Source organism: Hylobates moloch, unplaced genomic scaffold (assembly GCF_009828535.3).
Source record: "Hylobates moloch isolate HMO894 unplaced genomic scaffold, HMol_V3 SCAFFOLD_6, whole genome shotgun sequence".
NCBI lineage: Eukaryota > Metazoa > Chordata > Mammalia > Primates > Hylobatidae > Hylobates > Hylobates moloch.
In genome coordinates, this window is record NW_026652281.1 from 35936575 (window position 1) to 35957005 (window position 20431).

Here is a 20431-nt window from a genome sequence, read left to right on the forward strand (position 1 = left end):
ATTGCCTTTGTCCTAATTTACCACTTGTTTTCCAATATAATGCTAACTAGTAATACTGAATGAAGTATGTTTGTTTTAACTCAGTAAAATAAATTTAAATACTTAATAAGACATTTTAAGCTTTACATTTTAATGAACAGAAGCATATTCTTAAAAACAATACTATCAAAAGTAACCTAGAGAGACTAAGAAAATTTTCTGTATCAACAGTAGAAAAATTACCTTTAAGAACAATTTAGTGAAATTCTGTTTTTAAAAAGTCATTCATTTACACTATAAAAATATTCATTGAAGAAAATTTGGAGAATACAGAACACCCTAAAGAAAAATTCTGTCCTATTGCGCTGTATTTCAGTAAAAATCTAATAGACAACTGATGGTAGCATAATAAGATAATAGTTCTGTACGTAAAAAAAAAAAAGTTTATTTTCATAATTTTGCTGAAAATGATGTGGTAATATTAAGCACAATTAGGCCATGTCTCCTTACTTTTTTGTGTGCATTACAATTATCTTTTTCAGTAAGACTTGGATTTCTAGATTTACACCATCTTTAAGTACAACAGGACATAACAAAGCCTTTATAACTTAAAAAAAACCCATAAAAATGTCTTTACATTGAATGTCTTAGTGAAAGAGCAAAACTATTCAAGGCAAGCAAAAATAACTAGGTCAAATCATATATATAATCAAAATGCAGCTTAGAGTTATTAAAAAAAACTACTCACAATCATTTTAGACTAAAACATAAACACACAATCTATAGCTATAGAAATAGATCTAGAAAATCCTTACAGCATTATTGCTGATATAATAAAGAGAAATGACAGCATGTTGGTACTGAATGCTTCTAGAAATATGCATTCAGGACTAAGAAAATAGGTAAGATTTATAGATCATTCTTAGAACCATCTTGCTTCATACTTTTCTGATATTTAAATAACTTCAAAAAATGCGATAAAATAATTTATTTACCTGACCATTACCAGAAGTTGCCATGTTGATTTCTCCCACTCCTTGACCTTCATTCTGCCGCTCAGCATCATGTGAGCCGGTTTCATGCTTGTTCTGAGATGACCTCTGTTAACATGGAGTTAACATCAGTACATGCAGAAATGGTGTAGGCTTTCTTAGCCCATGGCTTTTTTTCTTTTTTGTTTTAAAGCTGTGAATGCATCAATTATACAGACTGATAAAGGCATGGAACTGCGTATTATACTTCATAACCTCCAGTATGATTGGCAGTCGACTATCTTGGTAAGGGGAAAGTGAAGTATGTCCCTCGAGCATTAGAGCTGCACAAGACAAAGGATTTTCTGAGGCTCACAGGAATGCCATCCTCTACCAGCTGCGCTCACATTACTATCAGGAACATAACCCAAGTAGAACAAATAGCTATCTTTTCTGCAAGGTCACATGATTCTGACATTTAATGGAGCTGCAAATACAACAGTTAAACTATTACCTAAGCTTATATATATGTTCTACTTAGGAATATTTATACATAGAATATATATATGTATATCTTCTAATAAAAGTTAGGTAAAACAAAATGATAGGCTCTTAGATTCTGATATGAATAAAACCCAAAGCCTTCTCTAATGCAACCACCATCTGTTAACAGGAAATTAAAATGACAGATTACATCCAGTAAAAGCAGTCATTTCAAGATAGATTATCTCTAGTACAAAGCAGTCACTTTATAAAAATACCACCACAAAATTAAAGAAATAAAAGAATTTCTCACTGTCGTTTACAGAAACACCTATAGGCTTGTTCTAGGAAAACAATATCTAAAATAAAAATTATACATTAAAAATCTGACCTAACAGTGGATAATTAAATTACAAAACGATTCCTAACGGAATTTCTTTAAATATCAAGCTTTCCTAGATCATTTAAAAAAATGTGACTTAAAAAATTAATTTATATGCAACATTCCCATCAATAAACTAGTATTAGTTATATGCTGGCAAAAGTGAGGTAGCACTCAGTAATCCAGAAATATAAGAATAATTAGTACCATCTGAAAATCAAGCTATGGAATTCAATGAAATCCACAAGAATAGATATACATATACAAAGTCAACCTAGAGACAAAATGAATCTAAGACCACAAAGATTTGACACTAACGTAGTGAAGATGTCAATATATTTAAAGAAAATTACTGACCATCTACCTTGTTAGTTACTTGCATTAGATGCTGGGGAATACAGTGCTAGCAAAACTAGACATTGTTCTATGCTCTCTTGGACCTTACAGTTTAGACAGGGACACTGTCAAATAATGACAGAAATAATAAAGGTAAAATTGACAAATGCCATGAAAGAAGGATACAAGGTGCTGTAAGTATATATAACAGAGAGATATGATTGATATAGTCTGGAGGTTTGGAAGAGCTCTCTTGGGAAGTGCTGTCAGAGTAAAGACTTGAAGAGTAAATAGGAGTTAACTAGGCAAAGGGGAGGAGTAGAGGATGAGTGTTCTGGGTAAAACAGATCATATGCAGAGGACCCAGGGTAGGAGGGAGTGTGGCTTATTTTAGCATGTCAACGAATCATGGTGTGGATGAAGCACCAAAAATAAGGAGGAAAGAACAAAAAGAATATGATAAAAAAAAATCTGATTTTAACGTCTTTTTCTGTGATTCTTAGATGGCATTCTTGCCTTTTCTACTTGCAAGTTACAGTGAGGCCACTGCATGATTGCCCCCACATAATTAATACTCATATATTAATGGATAAAGTTGCAAGTAAATTTACTTTTTTAAAAAAATATTTTAAATGGTCTAAGTAGGGAGGAAACATAGGAAAGACCAGTTAGGAGGCTAATGTATTAATGTAAGTGTGAGACAGTGGCACTATGTGCTAGGGAAGCAGTGACAGAGATAAAAGAAGTGGTGACATAGAAGTAAATCTGATCGGGTTCGCTGACAGGATATAGGGAGTGGAGGAAGAGGTCTGGTGTCGAGTATTACTCCTATGTTCCTTAGCTCACGCAATTCAATAATGATGGTGCTACCCCTCACAGAGATAGGTAATACTGAGGGAGGATGAAGGTTTTTTGTTGGAAGGTGGGGTACTGAAGAGGGCTTAGGAGGAGGAGATCATAAATTACGTTTTGAATATGTTGAGTAATATTAAAGTGCCCCCTTTTTTTTTTTTTTTTCCAGACAGATTCTCGCCCTGTCACCCAGGCTGGAGTGCAATGGTGCGATCTCGGCTCAAATGATTCTCCTGCCTCAGCCTCCCGAGCAGCTGGGATTACAGGCGCCCGCCACCATGCCTAGTTAATTTTTGTATTTTTAGTAGAGATGGGGTTTCACTGTGTTGGCTAGGCTGATATCAAACTCCTGACCTCCTGGATCCACCTCCGTTGGCCTTCTAAAGTGTTGGGATTACAGGCATGAGCCACCGCGCCCTTATTAAAGTGCCTCTGACATGACTCAGTGAAGATGTAGAGCTGATACAGAGATTTCGTACAGATCTCAGGGCTAGAAAAATAAATTTGACAGCCATCAGCATATATATGGTCAGTGAAACCCTAAGCAGAAATGAGACCGCTTAGGAAGAGAAGATACAGAGAAAAGAAAAATAGGTCTTAGGAAATACCCTTAATTAATGTCCAGAGAAAGGAAGATGAGTCTATAAAGGCCAGAGAGGCTGGGCACAGTGGTTCAGGCCTGTAATCCTAGCCCTTAAGGAGGCTGAGGAGGGAGGATCTTGAGCCTAGGAGTTTGAGATTACAGTGAGCGATGACGGTGTCACTGCATTCTAGCCTGGGCGAGACTGAGGCCCTGTCTCAAAAAGCCAGACAAGTGGGAGAAACCAGAAATGTGACTGATGATGGTGATGGATGATGCATATGGTAACATTTTAAAAAACCCAATGTTTACTATGCACTAATCACTTAGCACTTATTATTTAATCCTCAAACTAACACTATGAAGTATTATCCCCATTTGATTTATTTTTTGAGATGGAGTCTTGCTCTGTTGCCCAGGCTGGAGTGCAGTGGCACAATCTTAGCTCACTGCAACCTCCACCTCTCGGGTTCAAGCAATTCTTGTGCCTCAGCCTCCCGAGTAGGTGGGATTACAGGCGTCCACCACCATGCTTGGTTATTTTTTGTATTTTTAGTAGAGACACGGTTTCACGATGTTGGTTAGGATGGTCGTGAACTCCTGACCTCAAGTGATCTGACCACCTCAGTTTCCCAAAGTGCTGGGATTACAGGCATGAGCCACAGCACCCGGCCATTATTCCCATTTTATAGATAAAGAGATGGAGGCATAGAGAACATAAGTAACTTGCTTTCAGCCACATAGCTAGTAAATGGCAGAGTCAGAGCTGGAATTCCAACCCAGGCAATTCCAACCCAAACTACCATTTAACATTTACTGTCTTCATTTTCTTTCCTCCTTCCTCTTTCCTAATTACTTCTTTTTATTCTTTCACTGATCCTAGGCTACAGGCCTGCCTGCACTCTCTGATACACTGAAGACAAAAGAAGTGGTTGCTCACTATTATGAAAGATTAATTCTAACTAGTTTCCTCATTTCCATAGTTGCTTTACAATTTCTCCAAGGTTTTCTACTCTAGGTGATAGAACTTGAAAAAAAATTTTGGTGAGGTATTTAAATATCACAAAATCCAACCATTTTAAGTGTTCAATTAAATGACTTTTAGATTTATCAAGCACAGCTGTAATCCAGTTTTAGAACATTTTCATAATTCCAATAAAATTCTTGCTGTCCATTTACAGTTAATCCTCATTTCCACTTATAGTCAGACAACCACTAATTTACTTTTTGTCTTGATAAATTTTGCCTTTTTTGGACATTTGATATAAATGGACTTATGTCTCTGGCTTATTTTACTTAGCATGTTCTGGAGGTTCATCCATGTTATAAACTCTGCATCAGTAACTTACTTTTAATTGCTGAATAATATTCCACTGAAGGGATGTAACAAATTTTGTCTATTCATTCACTAGTTGATACACATTTGCACTGTTTCTCCTTTGAGGCTATTATGAAAAAATGCTGCTAGTGAACGAACAAGTCTAAGTGTTTGTGTACACATATATTTTCATTTCTCTTGGCTAGATACCTAGGAGTAAGACTGCTGAGTCACATAACTATATGTTTAATATTTTGAGGAATCACTCAACTGTTTTAAAATGGTGGCTGTACTATTTAAATTCCCACCAGCAATGAGGGATCCTGCTTCTCCACATCTTCGTCAATGCTTATTATTGCCTTTATGATTAAAGCCATCATAATGGGTGTGAAGCAGTATCTCACTTGAGCTTTGATTTGCATTTCCTTACTGATTGAGTATATTTTCATGTACTTATTTGCCATTCCTATATATACTTTCTCTGGTGAAATGCCTATTTAAATCTTTTGCCCACTTAAAAGTTGAGTTGTATTTATCTTTATTAATGAGTTGCAAGAATACTTTAGTAAGTATTCTTCGTTTGCTATTATCTTTTAAAACACTGCATTGTCCTCAGAGCTCCCATTCCACCCAATGTATTTGCTTGTCAATAAATAAACTATTTCTGGAAGAACACACAAGAAAGTCACAGCATTGGTTGCCTCACATACCTTTATGTAACTTCTGAGTTTTGAATCATGTGTAATAATTAGTAGACTTAAATCATGCCCAGCATCTAGACCTTAAACCAGAGTTATAATGCAGGTAGTCCAAAGAAAATGCTATAAGAAACATGCTTCATGATAGAGAAATTATTTGGCAGAAACTTTTCCCTTTCTCATATCTACTGCTCTATGACTAATTTTCAAGTGTCCAATCCCCAATTTTCTCCATCTTCTAGCTTATCCCTCTAACTTACATTAGAAGAATAAAATAATGCAATAAACAAACCACAAACGGCAAAATTATAAAAAGCGGTTTTGTTCTTTCTTAAATGTGAAATGGCACCTTCCTTTGGTTTACACTTACAAACTATCAGAATAATGCAACTGATGTAACTATCATCATAACAAAAGGAAGCAATAAGAGATTGGATAATAGTAGCAGACAGTCTGCCCTAAATCCAATAATATGAATACAAAGTTTTGAACAGATACAAGAAACACAAACAAGTTTCTAACCTGAAACTTGTAACAGTACTGGAAAATGAGGATTACTATTAATAAATGGTACTACAGTGAAATTCATGGTGAACAGCATTAAATAAAATAGAGGGTTATATTATATTATACAAATAAATCAACTAGAAAAAAATGTGACTATTGATTTAGAAATATCAAAACCTGTTAGATGCAGCAAAACAGTAATAATCAGAATACGAGAAAGATGGGGGGAAAAGAACTAACTGTAACTAAAGCTATTCAATTAAAAACAAAACACTGCCTATTTAAAAATAATTTAGAAAATAGACCATAACGAATTTGCTTAAGGACAAAAGACACATTAAAAACTACCGTAGAAAGCCAAAAGGGTCATAATAAGTAGAATGCTACATACATCAATACCAACAGAACTGAAAAGGAGCAAAAAAATACCGCTTTTTTTCCTGGTCCTTGCAAAGGCCAGGAAAAAAAGAGTCCATTGCAAAAATGAACACATTCTTTAAATCGCAAATATTTGACTTCTATTGGCTTAAGACAGTCATGTTAAACTGCTTTTAGGATTATGAATATCACATTGTACTTAAACTGTCTACTTAGCAAATACCTGTTTCTACATATTTCAGATTCAGATGTACTAAATCCAAAGTTCCTCAGATATTAAAAAAGCCAGACATGGATGAAAATCTTTTTGAAAGAACTCTTTGTAATCTCTTTCAGCTGAGTTTTTGGGGAAGGGGGTATACTCATCCCCTGATCTCCAAATAACCTGCTTCAATGGCTAGTTCTGCATTTTTCAGTTGAATGCTTTATTTCAGTTCCACTTTATTGTTACACAAATTTTTCACTATTTACATTACTTTGACTCCTAAATTCTAATCATAGCTGGCAGGTGGTATACTATGATCACCTTCCTTTATAACTTCTTGTTGTCCATGGAGTTAAAGGTTATCTTTATTGTTTTGTTCATTTGGTTTTCTGGGTACATATGCCTGATCCGCAGCTTCTCTCCTACTGTGTAAATTTCCTTTCCCTTCAATACATTCAGAAACAGCAGGTATTCTGCTGATTTCATCTTCTTGGACTTAATGTCTCCTGGAATCCTCTCAATAGTTCCAATATGGAATGGTTGCTTTCTTTACCATTTATCTCAGGATGTCCCTTCATCTTTACTCTGTAGTTTCGCTCATCTCTTTCTCTTGTATTATATCCCCTGCGTCTTGAGTTCCAAAAATTCATTTTTCTTGGTTTACATTTCAATTTCACTTGAGTATATACTTTAATAGGTTCCAGAAACGGGTGCATGAGAAAAACATATTTGAGACTTTGCCTATCTAAAAGTGTCTTTATTTCACTCTCAAATTTAACACTTTGATTAAAGGCTAGAATGGTATAATAAAAAAATACAGCTGGTCTTTGTTCATTTATACCTGAGAGAGTTTCAAATACCCTTGGAATTTCTCCAGTGATAGGGGTGTGTGTTATGCTAATGAGGCAACTCAGGGTAGGCCACCAGATAGCAAAAAGATGGGTGGCTGTCACCATGTGATAAGAGAGTTAGAACTTTGGGCCAGACTGACCTCCAGGAAGAGAAGGAGGATGGAAATTGAGTTTAATCCTCATGTGGCCAATTATTTAATCATGCCTACAGAATAAAATTCCAATAAAAATAATGGATACCAAAACTCAGTGCAGCTTTCTGGTTGGTGAATACACTGAAGTGCTGGAAAAGGCCAGGCACGGTAGCTTACGCCTGTAATCCTAACACTTTGGGAGGCCGAGGCATGCAGATCATGAGGTCAGGAGTTCGAGACCAGCCTCGCCAATACGGTGAAACCCCATCTCTACTAAAAATACAAAATATTAGCCAGGCGTGGTGGCAGACACCTATAATCCCAGCTACTAGGGAGGCTGAGGCAGGAGAATCACTTGAACCCAGGAGGCGGAGGTTGCAGTGAGCCAAGATCACGCCATTGCACTCCAGCCTGGGCTACAGAGCGAGACTGTCTCAAACAAAAACAAAAACAAAACAATGAAGTGCTGGAAGAGTGACATGCCTAGATTCCACTAGGAGAAAGCATGAAATCCCTGCACCCTCATCCCCATCCCTACCCCTTCCCTAGACCTTGCCCCATATGTCTCTTCATTTGGCCATTCTTGATCTGTATCCTTATAATAAAACTGTTAAACCTAAGTATAGCACTTTCAGTGAGTTGTGAGCCATTCTAATGAATTATTGAATGTGAAGGGGATGTGGGAAGCCTGGAATTTGTAACGCACTGGGCAGAAATGTGAGTGGCTTGGAGATACCCAACATTTATGGCTGGCATCTGAGGTGGGAGGAGTCTTGTGAAGGAGTTGGCTCTTAACCTGTTGGGGCTGTGCTAACTCTGGGTAGTTAGTGTCAGAATGGAATGGTACCACAGCACATTCACACGGGTGGAATTTATAGACAGCTTGACAGCAGTCCTGGTGGCTTGGGGACACCCAAAACTTGTGGCTGGTGTTTGAAGTGGACAGTCTTGTGATCGACTTTGTCTTTACTTGTGGAGTTGACTTTAACTCTGGGTAGTTAGGATCAAAATTGAACCCAACTGGAGGATATACAGTGGTGTCAAAGAACTGGGGTCAAAACATAGCTGCACATATTTTCTTTCAATAGTTTTAAGAGGGGTCAGGCACGATGGCTCACGCCTGTAATCCTACACTTTGGGAGGCCAAGGCAGGCAGATTGCTTGAGCTCAGGAGTTTGAGTCCAGCCTGGGCAACATGGCAAAACCTCGTCTCTACAAAAAATACAAAAATTAGTCAGGCATGTTGGCACATGAGCTACTCAGGGGCTGAGGTGGGAGGATCACTTGAACCCAGGAAGCAGAGGTTGCAGTGAGCCGAGATTGCGCCACTGCACTACAGCCTGGGCGACAGAAACTTTTTAAAGAGACTTACTTACATGGAAGGATTCACCAACAAAACAACCCAGCTAGATCATCCTACTTTTTTTTTTTAAGAGACTTAGTTCCATGTCTCTTTAAAAAAAAAAAAAAAAAGTTTTAAGAAATTGCTACCCTACTTCCCAGTTTCCAGGGTTGTTATTTACAAATGTAAAGGCATTTGTATTCCTGTTCCTTTATGTAAAATTTGTTTTCTCTTCCTTCTCTAGGTTTTTAGAATATTCTTTTTATCCCCAGTGATCTGAAATTTCCTCATGATGTGCCTTAGTATAGGATTATTCTTATACATGATGTTAGATACTGGAGAGACCAATTTTTTGGAAAACTAAACCCCTTGTTAAAATTTCTGGGAAATTTTGATTTATTTCTCTAATTTTCTATCACTAGTTTCTCCATTTTCTTTTTGGAACTCCTTTTATTTGGATATTGAATCTTCCTAGAATGATCTATACTGTCTGGTAGTTAGTGTCCACTCATATTTAAAAGTGGGCTACCTATGAAAAAGTTAAATGAAGCTCTACGCCTGAAGAATGGATTTTGTCAACTATAGTTACCCTATAGGGTGATCTAGGTGGGTTGTTTTGTTGGTGAATTTTTCCATGTAAGTCTCTTTAAGTTTTTTTTCTTGGGTTAGTCACATTCTTCTCATTTTTTTTCTCCCTTTTTAATGTTCTCCCAGCAGAATCAGGGTTAGTAACATTTCTTATAGAAGTTCCTTCCAGAAACTTGCCTGGAGATTATGAGCCTGGATGCCAGTGGGGGTTTCAGCATTCAGTAGGTACATTTTCATGTAATTCAGTGTTTTGTATGATACCCTCACCTTCAATTAAACAAGGCTGACCCCTAACCAAAGACCCTTTGTTTACCCTCTCCACTTCTCCAGAGGAAAAAGCTCTCTGCTGGGATTGGAAAGGAGCAGTCACTAGCTGTACAGGGTTGTACGGAGGTTCTAGAAACTCCATCTGCTTCTTAACAGATTTTCAAATATCTTCCTGCTTTTAACTCTTTTTTTCTTCTCACATCCAGAGGTATCTAGCTGCTTCACGACTTTTCATTCCTATTGCTGCCTTATGGGTCAACCCTCTCTGATATGCTAGAATGTTATCACTTGTTTATCCGCTTTCCAGCTCCACAGATTTTACTGTGGTCACCTTCCCTGGTCTTAATGCCTCTTTCATTGTATCCTTTTACTATCACTTTAATGGGGTTTGTGGAGTAAGCACAGGAAAATGTGTATTATCAATTCTTACTATGGATTATCTATAAAAAAGTTTACTTACTGGATAGTAACCAAATTAAGTTAACTATTTGATTATATGTAAATTGACAGCTAAAGTAAGGCATCTATATTTACAGTTCTATAAATTTTAACTGCCTAAAAGATAAAATCAAAATAGTCAAAATTTTTGATAACTTAATTTCACGAAAAAAAGTTACGGTATTTAAATTCTCTGAAAGAACATTTACATTTCAATGGTGCCACATTAAATTTTATACATTTTCTTTTCTTAGAATAACTAACTATTTTTATACTCACAAATGAGAAAGGCAATTTACTAACCTCTGCTTCTGTTGCTTGGGACTGTAAAAGCTGTCGTATACGAAGTATGTCCTTTTCGATTTGCTGAATTCTGGCTATTCTCCGCTAAAATAAAACAAGAAACCTAATTAGTTATGCTTTTATTAATAATATTCATTTAAATAATCATACTATGGCTACCAATAACAGCTCAGGGTTACATCAAACCACTCTTATTTAAAAAGCTAGACATATAAATATATTCACCCTTTAATAACAAATTGGGGTCAGTTCAATTTTTCTTTTCTTTTTTTCTTTTTTTTTCCAGACAGAGTCATGCTCTGTTGCCCAGGCTGGAGTGCGGTGGCATCATCTCAGCTCACTGCAACCTCCGCCTTCCAGATTCAAGTGATTCTTTTGCCTCAGACTCCCGAGTAGCTGGGACTACAGGCCCAGCTAATTTTTGTATTTTTAGTAGAGATGGGGTTTCACCATATTGGCCAGGCTGGTCTTGAACTCCTGACCTTGTGATCCGCCCGCCTCGGCCTCGTAAAGTGCTGTGGGCTTACAGGCGTGAGCCACTGTGCCCGGCCCTGGGGTCAGTTCAATTTTTTAAAATACACTGGACTTTATTCAACAGATCTCCAGAACTGTTTAGTAAAACTGTGGAAATATAAGTCATATATCAAATTGTATGTTGCATGAATTATGAAAATTGACACAATACACATTGTGAAAATTTATTCTCAAAAAATATTTCAACAAAGAGAAAATTACACCTGCATTTAATCTTTTATATTAATCCAGACATTAATACAATATAATAAATTTATATAAACATAGTATACTGGTAAAGGGAAAGAACATCTGATTTGTTTTAATAAATATCAGTGTCCCCAACCTTTTTAGCACCAGGGACTGGTTTCGTGGAAGAAATTTTTCTACTGATTGAGGCGGGGGAAGTCTCAGGATAAAACTGCTCCACCTCAGGTCCTCAGGCATTAGACAGATTCTCATAAGAAGCCTGCAACCTAGATCCCTCATATGTGCAGTTCACAAGTGGGTTCATGCTCCTAATGCAGCCACAGATGGTGGCAGGAGGCAGGGCTCAGGTGGTAATGCTTGCACGTGGCCTGGGGGTTGGGGACCCCTGGTTTAAACAGTAGGCCCAACTCTTCCCCAAAGTTACTTCTGTCATAAGTTAGTAGTATTTTTCAGCATTTCCTAGTATCCAGCTGTGGCTAAACATTATTTTTATCTCCAACATCAGGATCATAAAGGGGATAGAGCTTTTGCTTTTCCACTATATGGAGACCATCAAGTGGTCACAAAGCAGTAACTACAGATTGAACCACATGGAATGGAAACAATGTGGGGAATATGTTTTGTGTGTTTTTTTAAGCTAGACTTCATTTTAACTTTTATGAATACTAGTGGAAGTGGAAAAAACAAGTCACTTATGAATAAAGACTTTGCAAATCTCTCATAAAGCTAGTTCATGACAAGTCAAATACATAGGTTTTAAAAACAAGTACTGAAAATGTTGTACCATTTTCTGTAATAATTCTATAGTTATTGACATCCTAATATCGAGAAATCAAAAATTATAAAAGTAAGCTGTTTCAGTAAGGGGGGGTGTGTGTTAGAAGCTAGATGGAGTAGTTTCCAAACATTTTTCAGTTATGTTCTCCACCAATAAAAGATTTCGGAACAAATATCACCCCCAACAGATAAATAATAAAAGTACTATAGCAATTAGCTTTAAATATATACAGTTATAAAACGTTCATATAAAACTTACTCTTTGATCACATCCAGTTTTACTTAAATACAATGCCTTCGTGCTTTTTTTACTACCACAGTAAGAATGTTTACTGCTATTATCCAGTCTTATGATAAACAAAGAACAGAAAAACTCAAAGAAGTGCTCACTGGCCAGGCGCGGTGGCTCATGCCTGCAATTCCAGCAGTTCAGGAGGCCGAGGCAGATGGATCGCTAGGTCAGAAGATCGAGACCACCCTGGCCAACACAGTGAAACCCCATCTCTACTAAAAATACAAAAAGAAATTAGCTGGGCATGGTGGCGCGTGCCTCTAATCCCAGCTACTCGGGAGGCTGAGGCAGGAGAATCGCTTGAACCCAGGAGGCGGAAATTGCAGTGAGCTGAGATCCTGCCACTGCACTACAGCCTGGGCGAGAGTGAGACTCCGTCTCAAAACAGAAACAAAAACAAAAACAACTCCCCCCGCCCAAAAAAAAATAAATAAATAAAACAAGAAGCTGTGCTCACTGTCCCAAATTAACCTATCTTAATTTTCTCCCTCTTTTCTTTCTTTTTAACAATATAACTAAGCTGATTCTCTATCATGATTCTGAAAGTAGTAAACTTAAGGTAAAAAAATATTCTCACGCCAGGCACCGTGGCTCAGGCCTGTAATCCCAGCACACTGGGAGGCCAAAGTGGGCAGATTGCTTAAGCTCAGGAGTTTGAGACTAGCCTAGGGAACATGTGAAACCCCATCTCTACAAAAAATACAAAAATTAGCCAGGCATGAGGGCATATGCCTGTAGTCCCAGTGACTTGGGAAGCTGAGGAGGGAGGATGGCTTGAGCCTGGGAGGCAGAGGTTGCAGTGAGCCGATATTGCACCACTGCCCTCCAGCCTGGGAGATAGAGCCAGACTGTCTCAAAAAAATAGAAAAAAAAAAAAAAAAAAAGGAATATTCTTTAATTAACAAATCTTACCGTGTCTAATTCACAGTATGAAAACCATCTGAAGAAGAAGTACCTGTACTTTTGGTAGTTTTCTAAAGATATTGCAAAGATGAGTGATCATTTCTATAACCAGGTGGCAAATACTTCCTAGCTTTAGAGAAACAACCAAGCTACATACAATTACTGGATTTCTAAATTTGATTGTTTCCTCCCTTTCTATATAATCAGTTTCTATATAATTAGCTCCCTTCCATCAATATAGTCCTATAAAAAATTTTAATATTCAGAGGATGAAAATAGGAATTTATATCTCCTACTCCTCTCCATTTTACACTACATTTCCATATTGCCAGTATCTCACTAAATACTGTGGTCATGTCTATGTCTTGATGTCCAGTGAGGTGGATGGTTTCTGACATCACATTCCTTGTGCTTCTGTTTCTAATATGAAAACAGAAGAAGCCACTACACCTTGAGTATTCCTAATCCCTATCCCTAATACAAAAATCCAAAACCCAAAATGCTCCAAAACAGGAAACTTTTGGAGCACCCACATGGTGCTCAAAGGAAATGCTCACTGCAGCACTTTACAATTTGGATTAAGATGCTTAACCACTAAGTATTTCTTTCCTTTTTCTATATGACAAGAATATTTGTGAAATTATATTTAATAAACTGTTCATATGGACTTGATATGACTTTAGAAAAAAGTGATTTTTAAAAAACTGCAATAGTAATACAGATTCAGGATAACTCTACACAAATTAGAATAGAAGGTAAATCCCTTAACTTGATAAAGGGCACGTATCAAAAACCCTGAGTAAACAACACACTTAAGTGTGAAATTTTAGAAGAATTCTCTTTAAAGTCAAGACAAGAAAAAGAAAACCACTATCACTGTTTCCATTCAAAGATGTATTAGAGTTCTTACACAATACAACAAAAGAAAAAACGCTGTAAGGTCTGGAAAGGATAAACAAATTGTCATTATTTGCGAACAATATGACAGTGTATAGAATCTTAAACTGGCGATGATATAGTATTTCAGGAAGACTGCTGGATACCTTTTACTTAAATGTAATTTAGTAATATAATTAAAGAAATTCTCACTTATAATAGCAACAAAAACTGTAACATATCTAGGAATAGCTTTTTTAAATGATATGTAAGACCCCTGTGGAGAATTTGACAAAACCTTATTGAAGGATATAAAATAAAGCCTAAATAAATAGACAGATATAAAATTAATAACAATATCTAATAATTTGTTTACTACGTGCCAGGTTCTGAGTGCTTTCACAAATATCAACTCATTTAATCCTCACATTTTACAGTTGATCACTATCTATATTGTACTGACAAGAAAACTGAGGCAGAGAATTTACCTAGGATCACAGTGTTGCTAAGTGGCAGGTCTGGGATTTGAATATAGAAGGTCTGGTTCCAGAGTCCATCCTTTCAACCAAGACTAAATATTATGAAGGTCTGACTTCTCCTTAATCTATAAATTTAATGTAATTCTAATCAAAAGCCCATGAAGCTTTTATTTGAATTAGAAGCTGACATTAAAGTTTAAATGACAGAGTAATAAGGCAGAATACTACATTTTTAAAAACAAAGAGGGATTCACCCAACTGAGTATCAAGATTTATAAAACTGCAGCAAATAAAAAATGTGGTATCAGTGCAGGCATGGAGAAGCTAAAGTGGACTAACAGAAGAAAGTCCAGAAATATCCAGCATATATAAACTTGGTATGTGATAAGAGATGATGTTACTCATCGATGCAGAACTAGTGCGGTATCCAATACATGATAATAAGAAATTCCGTTAACAACATAAATGTATGTATACATGTGTATGTATGACTATACATAACTATATATACACACATGTATAAATCATGTGCACGTATAATACACATACACACATATATAAGTAATATACACATAAGTTAGATTCCTGCCTCCACAACATACATAATAGCAAACTCAAGATGAATTAAGGAGCTCATAGAAGATTACCTTTACGACTTCAGTACAGGAAAAGATGTATAAATCTGGCAATACAATTAATTTAGCTTTATCATAAAAGCTTATTTTTGTTATGAGGCTAATGCAGGTAACAGATTTGGTGGGGAGGAATTGAGATGTATATTATCTACAAAGGATTGGTATCAAGAGGATATTAAAACATCTCTCAAACACATGAAAATAAGACATTTAACAATAAGGGAATGATCAAGGGATATGAAGAAGTAACTTAGAAAACCCCAAAATCTAATAAATATATTCGAGATTCAACTTCAGTAGCTCAGGAAAATACAAAGTTTAAGATGACAAAATGTTTCACTGCCCACTGATTGTTAATTATACATTTTGACTCACAGGTGATGGAGAAGACATAGAGAAACAAGAATTCTCACATACTACTATTAGGAATGTTAACTAAAAAGATCATTTTAAGAGCAATTTGGCAAACACTAATTCAAAACACTCATACCTTATGACCAGTAATTATGCTTTTAGATATATATCCTAGGGCAACAGTCAGCAAACTAGGGCCTACTAAGCCATTTGTTTTTGTAAATTGAGTTTTACTGAAACACAGCCACGCCCATTTGTTCAGAAATTATCTATGGTTGCTTTCTTGTTAAAACGCAGGGTTGAGGCTGGGAGTGGTGGCTCACGCCTGTAATCTCAACACTTTGGGAGGCTGAGGTGGGTGGATCACCTGAGGTCAGGAGTTCGAGGCCAGACTGGGCAACATAGTGAAACCCCGTCTCTACTAAAAATACAAAAATTAGCAAGCCGTGGTGGTGCACGCCTGTACTCCCAACCAGGGGACAGAGTGAGACTGTCTCAAAAAAAAAAAAAAAAAAAGGCAGGGTTGAGTAGTTGCAAGAGACCATATGGTCCACAAAACCTAAATATTTACTATATGGCCTTCTAAGAAAAAGATTGCTGACTCCTCACCTAGAGAAACTCTTGCATGTTTGTCTACAAGACATGAATAAGTATGATTATCAGAGCTGTTTTTAACTGAAAAATTAGAATCAACTTAAGTGTCCATCAACTAGGGAGGAGATAAACTATATTAAACAGTATCATCAATTATGGCAAGATAGAGGTGTACTTACACCTTCACCCTACCAATTCCCACATCCCAGTAGTAAGCTCTATTAACAAACTGATGTGCACTTTTCCAACCTTCGCTTACATGCCTATGGAAGAGTAAGTCCCACCATACTAGGTGACCAAATACACACTGAACAAGTAAGAGTAAATAAATAAATAACCATGCAGTTAAGAAGTACCTGGAGACTAACAATCTCACATAGGTTGGCAAAAGTGGATTTTGAGTTTTCCTAAATTATTTACTAGTCATCTGTGTTTTACTGGTCATTTGCCATCTTTTTAATGAATTGCCTTATTACATCCTCTGTCCATTAAAAAACTTGGGTTAGGCAGGTGTGATGTACACGTCTAAAGTCTCAACTAAGTGGGAGGCTGAGGAAGGAGGGTTGCTACAGCCGTTTGAGGCTGTAGTGTACTATAATTGCTCCTGTGAATGGTCACTGCACTCCAGCCTGGGCAACCAGCAAGACCCCCTCTCTGAACAACACAAAAACACAGGGTTGTCTTTTTCTTATTAATTTGTAGGAATTCTTATATTTTACAGATATTAACATTCTCCCCTTTATGTGTTATATTTTTCTAATTTATCTTTTGTGCAATGAATGATTTAAAATCTTATGAGATAAATCCCAACTTTCCTTCCTCTTTATTGCTTTTGAGTTTCCACTCATATTTAAGATCTCTTGTCTGTATTTTATTCTATTAATTTTAGATTTATTTTTCACATTTGAATAGTTAATCAACCTGTAACTTTTCTTAAGATGTGAGGTAAGGGTTTAATTTCTCATCTTTTGAATAAGTCATTGGTTGTACCTATATAATTTTTTGAGTAATTTACCATTTTATCCAAAATTTATAATGTAACTTCTGTCATATAAAGGTTGTAAATATTCTTGTACCTCTTTCTAGTCTCTATCATTTGCCTAAATTTATTCCTGTGCTATTATCATACTATGATTATTCCAACATCTTCACAGTAAATTTTAGCAAATGCTAAGGTAAATCTTCAATTATGCGTTCTTTCATAAATGTTTTTGGAAATTCTTGCATTATAAACTTTATAATCATTTTTCTAGGTTCCAAAAAATTTAGTGTCCTTCAACAATTTTATGTTTTTCTTTATGCAGGCTTTTTCTAGTTACTTTAAACTTTCCTGTTATTGTGAACAGGTCCTCCTGCCCCCATTTCCACTTTTAACAGGTAGTTATTGCTGATTTTTGTATGTATCTTAACTCGAGATACCTTACTAAATTCTCTTACTAGTTTAAATACTTTTTAGTTCATTTTGCATAGCTTTTCTAGGCAAACCATCACATCATTTACAAATAATTATTTAACCTCTTCCTTTCTAGTTCAAAAACAGTGTAGGATTCATAACACTTATTTTGTTTTTTCTACTTGCATTAGTCAAGCCTATCAAACAAAGTTAAATAAGAGTGATGACAGCAAGCTACTCAAACATATTAATGATAGCAACAATGATTACCTCATTATTTCTGTTTTCTTTTTCAAGACAGGGTCTTGCTCTGTCACCCAGGTTGGAGTGCAGTGGCAAGATCATAGCTCACTGCAACCTCCAATTCCTAAGCTCAAGCAATCCTACCACCTCAGCATTCCTTAAGACAGCTGGGATTACAGTTGTGTGCCAACACTACTGCTAACTTGCGATCCTCTTGCCTCAGCCTCCCAAAGTTCTGGGATTACAGGCCTGAGCTATTTCACTCAGTCACTATTTTCTTAATATAAGGTTTGCTTCTGGTTTGTGGTAATACTTATGTTTAAAAACTTTCATTCTATTCTTATTTTATTTGGAATTCTTATTTACTCCTTCCCCTTGCAAATGAGATCCCATATTTTTTCTCACAGCGCCAGACCCTCCTGAGATCTCCTCTTCCAGGGCCGTTCTTGTTTCACTTCTTCAATCACCCAAGCAGGGAGTTAGGAGGGAAAGGAGTGCTTTGGCTACCATATTCCCACTATTTTCAGTATCTTATTTTATAAGAGCTTGCATACTATTCATTTAATAATTTAAAATATGTATCTATATTCTGCCCTAAAGTATTTCTGTACACAACATATTCCTAGAAGTCCTATAGAAACGCAGGGTCATAGAGCATAGACATTTTAATTTTGGCAAATAATGCCAAACTCTCCTCCAAAAATGTATCAATTTATTCTTAAAAGAACGGGGTAGACAATGTTGGCTGGGCGCGGTGGCTCATGCCTGTAATCCCAGCACTTTGGGAGGTCAAGGCAGGCAGATCACTTGAGGCCAAGAGTTCAAGACCAGCCTGACCAGTATGGTGAAACCCTGTTTCTACTAAAAATACAAAAATTAGCTGGGTGTGGTGGCACACAACTATAGTCTCAGCTACTCAGGAGGCTGAGGCATGAGAATCGCTTGAAGCCAGGAGGTGGAGGTTGCAGTAAGGTGAAATCAAACCACTGCACTCCAGCCTGTGTGACAGAGCAAGACTGTGTCTCAAAAAAAAAAAAACCAAAACAAAACAAACAAAAAAGATTTAAAGGTAGATGATGTTTTCACTTTCACACCCTTGCTAATACTGCATGTCATCAAATCATAAAGTTTCGGGCAGCCTTATCGATAGGCAAAAAAAATATAGTATCTTATTTTATATTACATTTCCCTGATGTGTAGTGATGTTTAAGCATCTTTTCACAATTGTTTATTAGACACTTGAACTTAATTTTCTGATGGAACTATTCACATCTTCTGACTATTTCGCTATTTGGTTATCTGTTTTCTTTCTTTTCTTTCCTTTCTTTTTTTTTTTTTTTTTGGGTGCAGTGGTAAGATTATAGCTCACTGCAACCTTGAACTCCTGGGCTCAAAGGATCCTCCTCAGCCTCAGCCTCCCAAGTAACTAGGTCTACGGATGTGCACCATCATACTCAGCTGTTTTTGTTTTTTTTTTTGGCAGAGACAGGGTCTCACTATCTTGCTCAGGCTGGTCTTGTACTCCTGGGCTCAAGTGATCCTTCTGCGTCAGCCTCTCAAAGTGCTAGAATTGCAGGTGTGAATCACCATGCCTGGCATGGTTGACCATTTTCAATTGATTTGTAGGTGATCCTTGTAGAGTAGGGATAATAAATCTCTTATATATTCTACCAACATTTCCATTATTTGCCTTTTTATCTTGTTTACAATTTCTTTAACCTTAACCTTCATATAACTATTTCCAGAATAAATGAATGTGTATGTTTCTCAAAATACAGAATAAAATTTCCTTAGAATATTAACTACCAAAATGAAGAATACTACATTCCAGAATAAAATAAGAATGACTATATCAGCGCTTATGTGAACAAAATGGCCAAGAAAGAACTCAACTTAACCTCTCTTCAGGGATATAAACTGTCTGGAATACACCTACTTATATTTATATAGCAGAAGAATTTTTACAACTACCATCACATCTTGTTCTTTAAGGATCTCTCTCTAAAAAAAAAAGCTCACATTAACAGATACAGAAAAACTAACTTATGTCTACAGTATCCCATATATTCATGTTCTAAAAATGCAAATTCATATAAACCAAAGTAATACTTCTGTTTTTTGAAACAAATAAACCTAACATTTTAAAATAATTCCATGAAAATCTCAAATTTAAATCTAAATGTACAATGGAATATATTTTTAGAAATTATTTATATATTCTTGATTTTAGTTATTTGCCAGTTATATGGTAATAAATGTCTTCTCCCAATTTGTAACTTATCTTTTCACTTTCTTTCAGGTACCTGTTGAAGATAAATTCTTAATTTTAATACAATAAACTTATTGGTCTTTTATCATTAGTGTTTTAAGTCTTTCTTAAGAAATACTTTCCTCTGCCCGGCCACCCATCGTCTGGGAAGTGAGGAGCGCCTATGCCTGGCCACCCATCGTCTGGGAAGTGAGGAGCGCCTCTGCCCGGCCGCCCCGTCTGGGAAGTGAGGAGCGCCTCTGCCCGGCTACCCCGTCTGGGAAGTGAGGAGCGCCTCTGCC

At 36.5% G+C, this 20431-nt stretch overlaps 1 protein-coding gene across 12 annotated transcripts in view; it reads right to left on the bottom strand.

Moving 5' to 3' along the window:
- Positions 1 to 20431, bottom strand: part of APC (APC regulator of WNT signaling pathway) — a 140880-nt gene that overhangs the window by 43562 nt on the left and 76887 nt on the right. For all 12 annotated transcript variants that reach the window (XM_032156667.2, XM_058440614.1, XM_058440613.1 and 9 more), the window contains 2 exons: positions 10613 to 10696; positions 975 to 1079 (listed from right to left, as the gene is read on the bottom strand). In XM_032156667.2, the coding sequence (XP_032012558.1) occupies positions 975 to 1079; positions 10613 to 10696 (189 nt within the window). The remainder of the gene's footprint in view (positions 1 to 974; positions 1080 to 10612; positions 10697 to 20431) is intronic.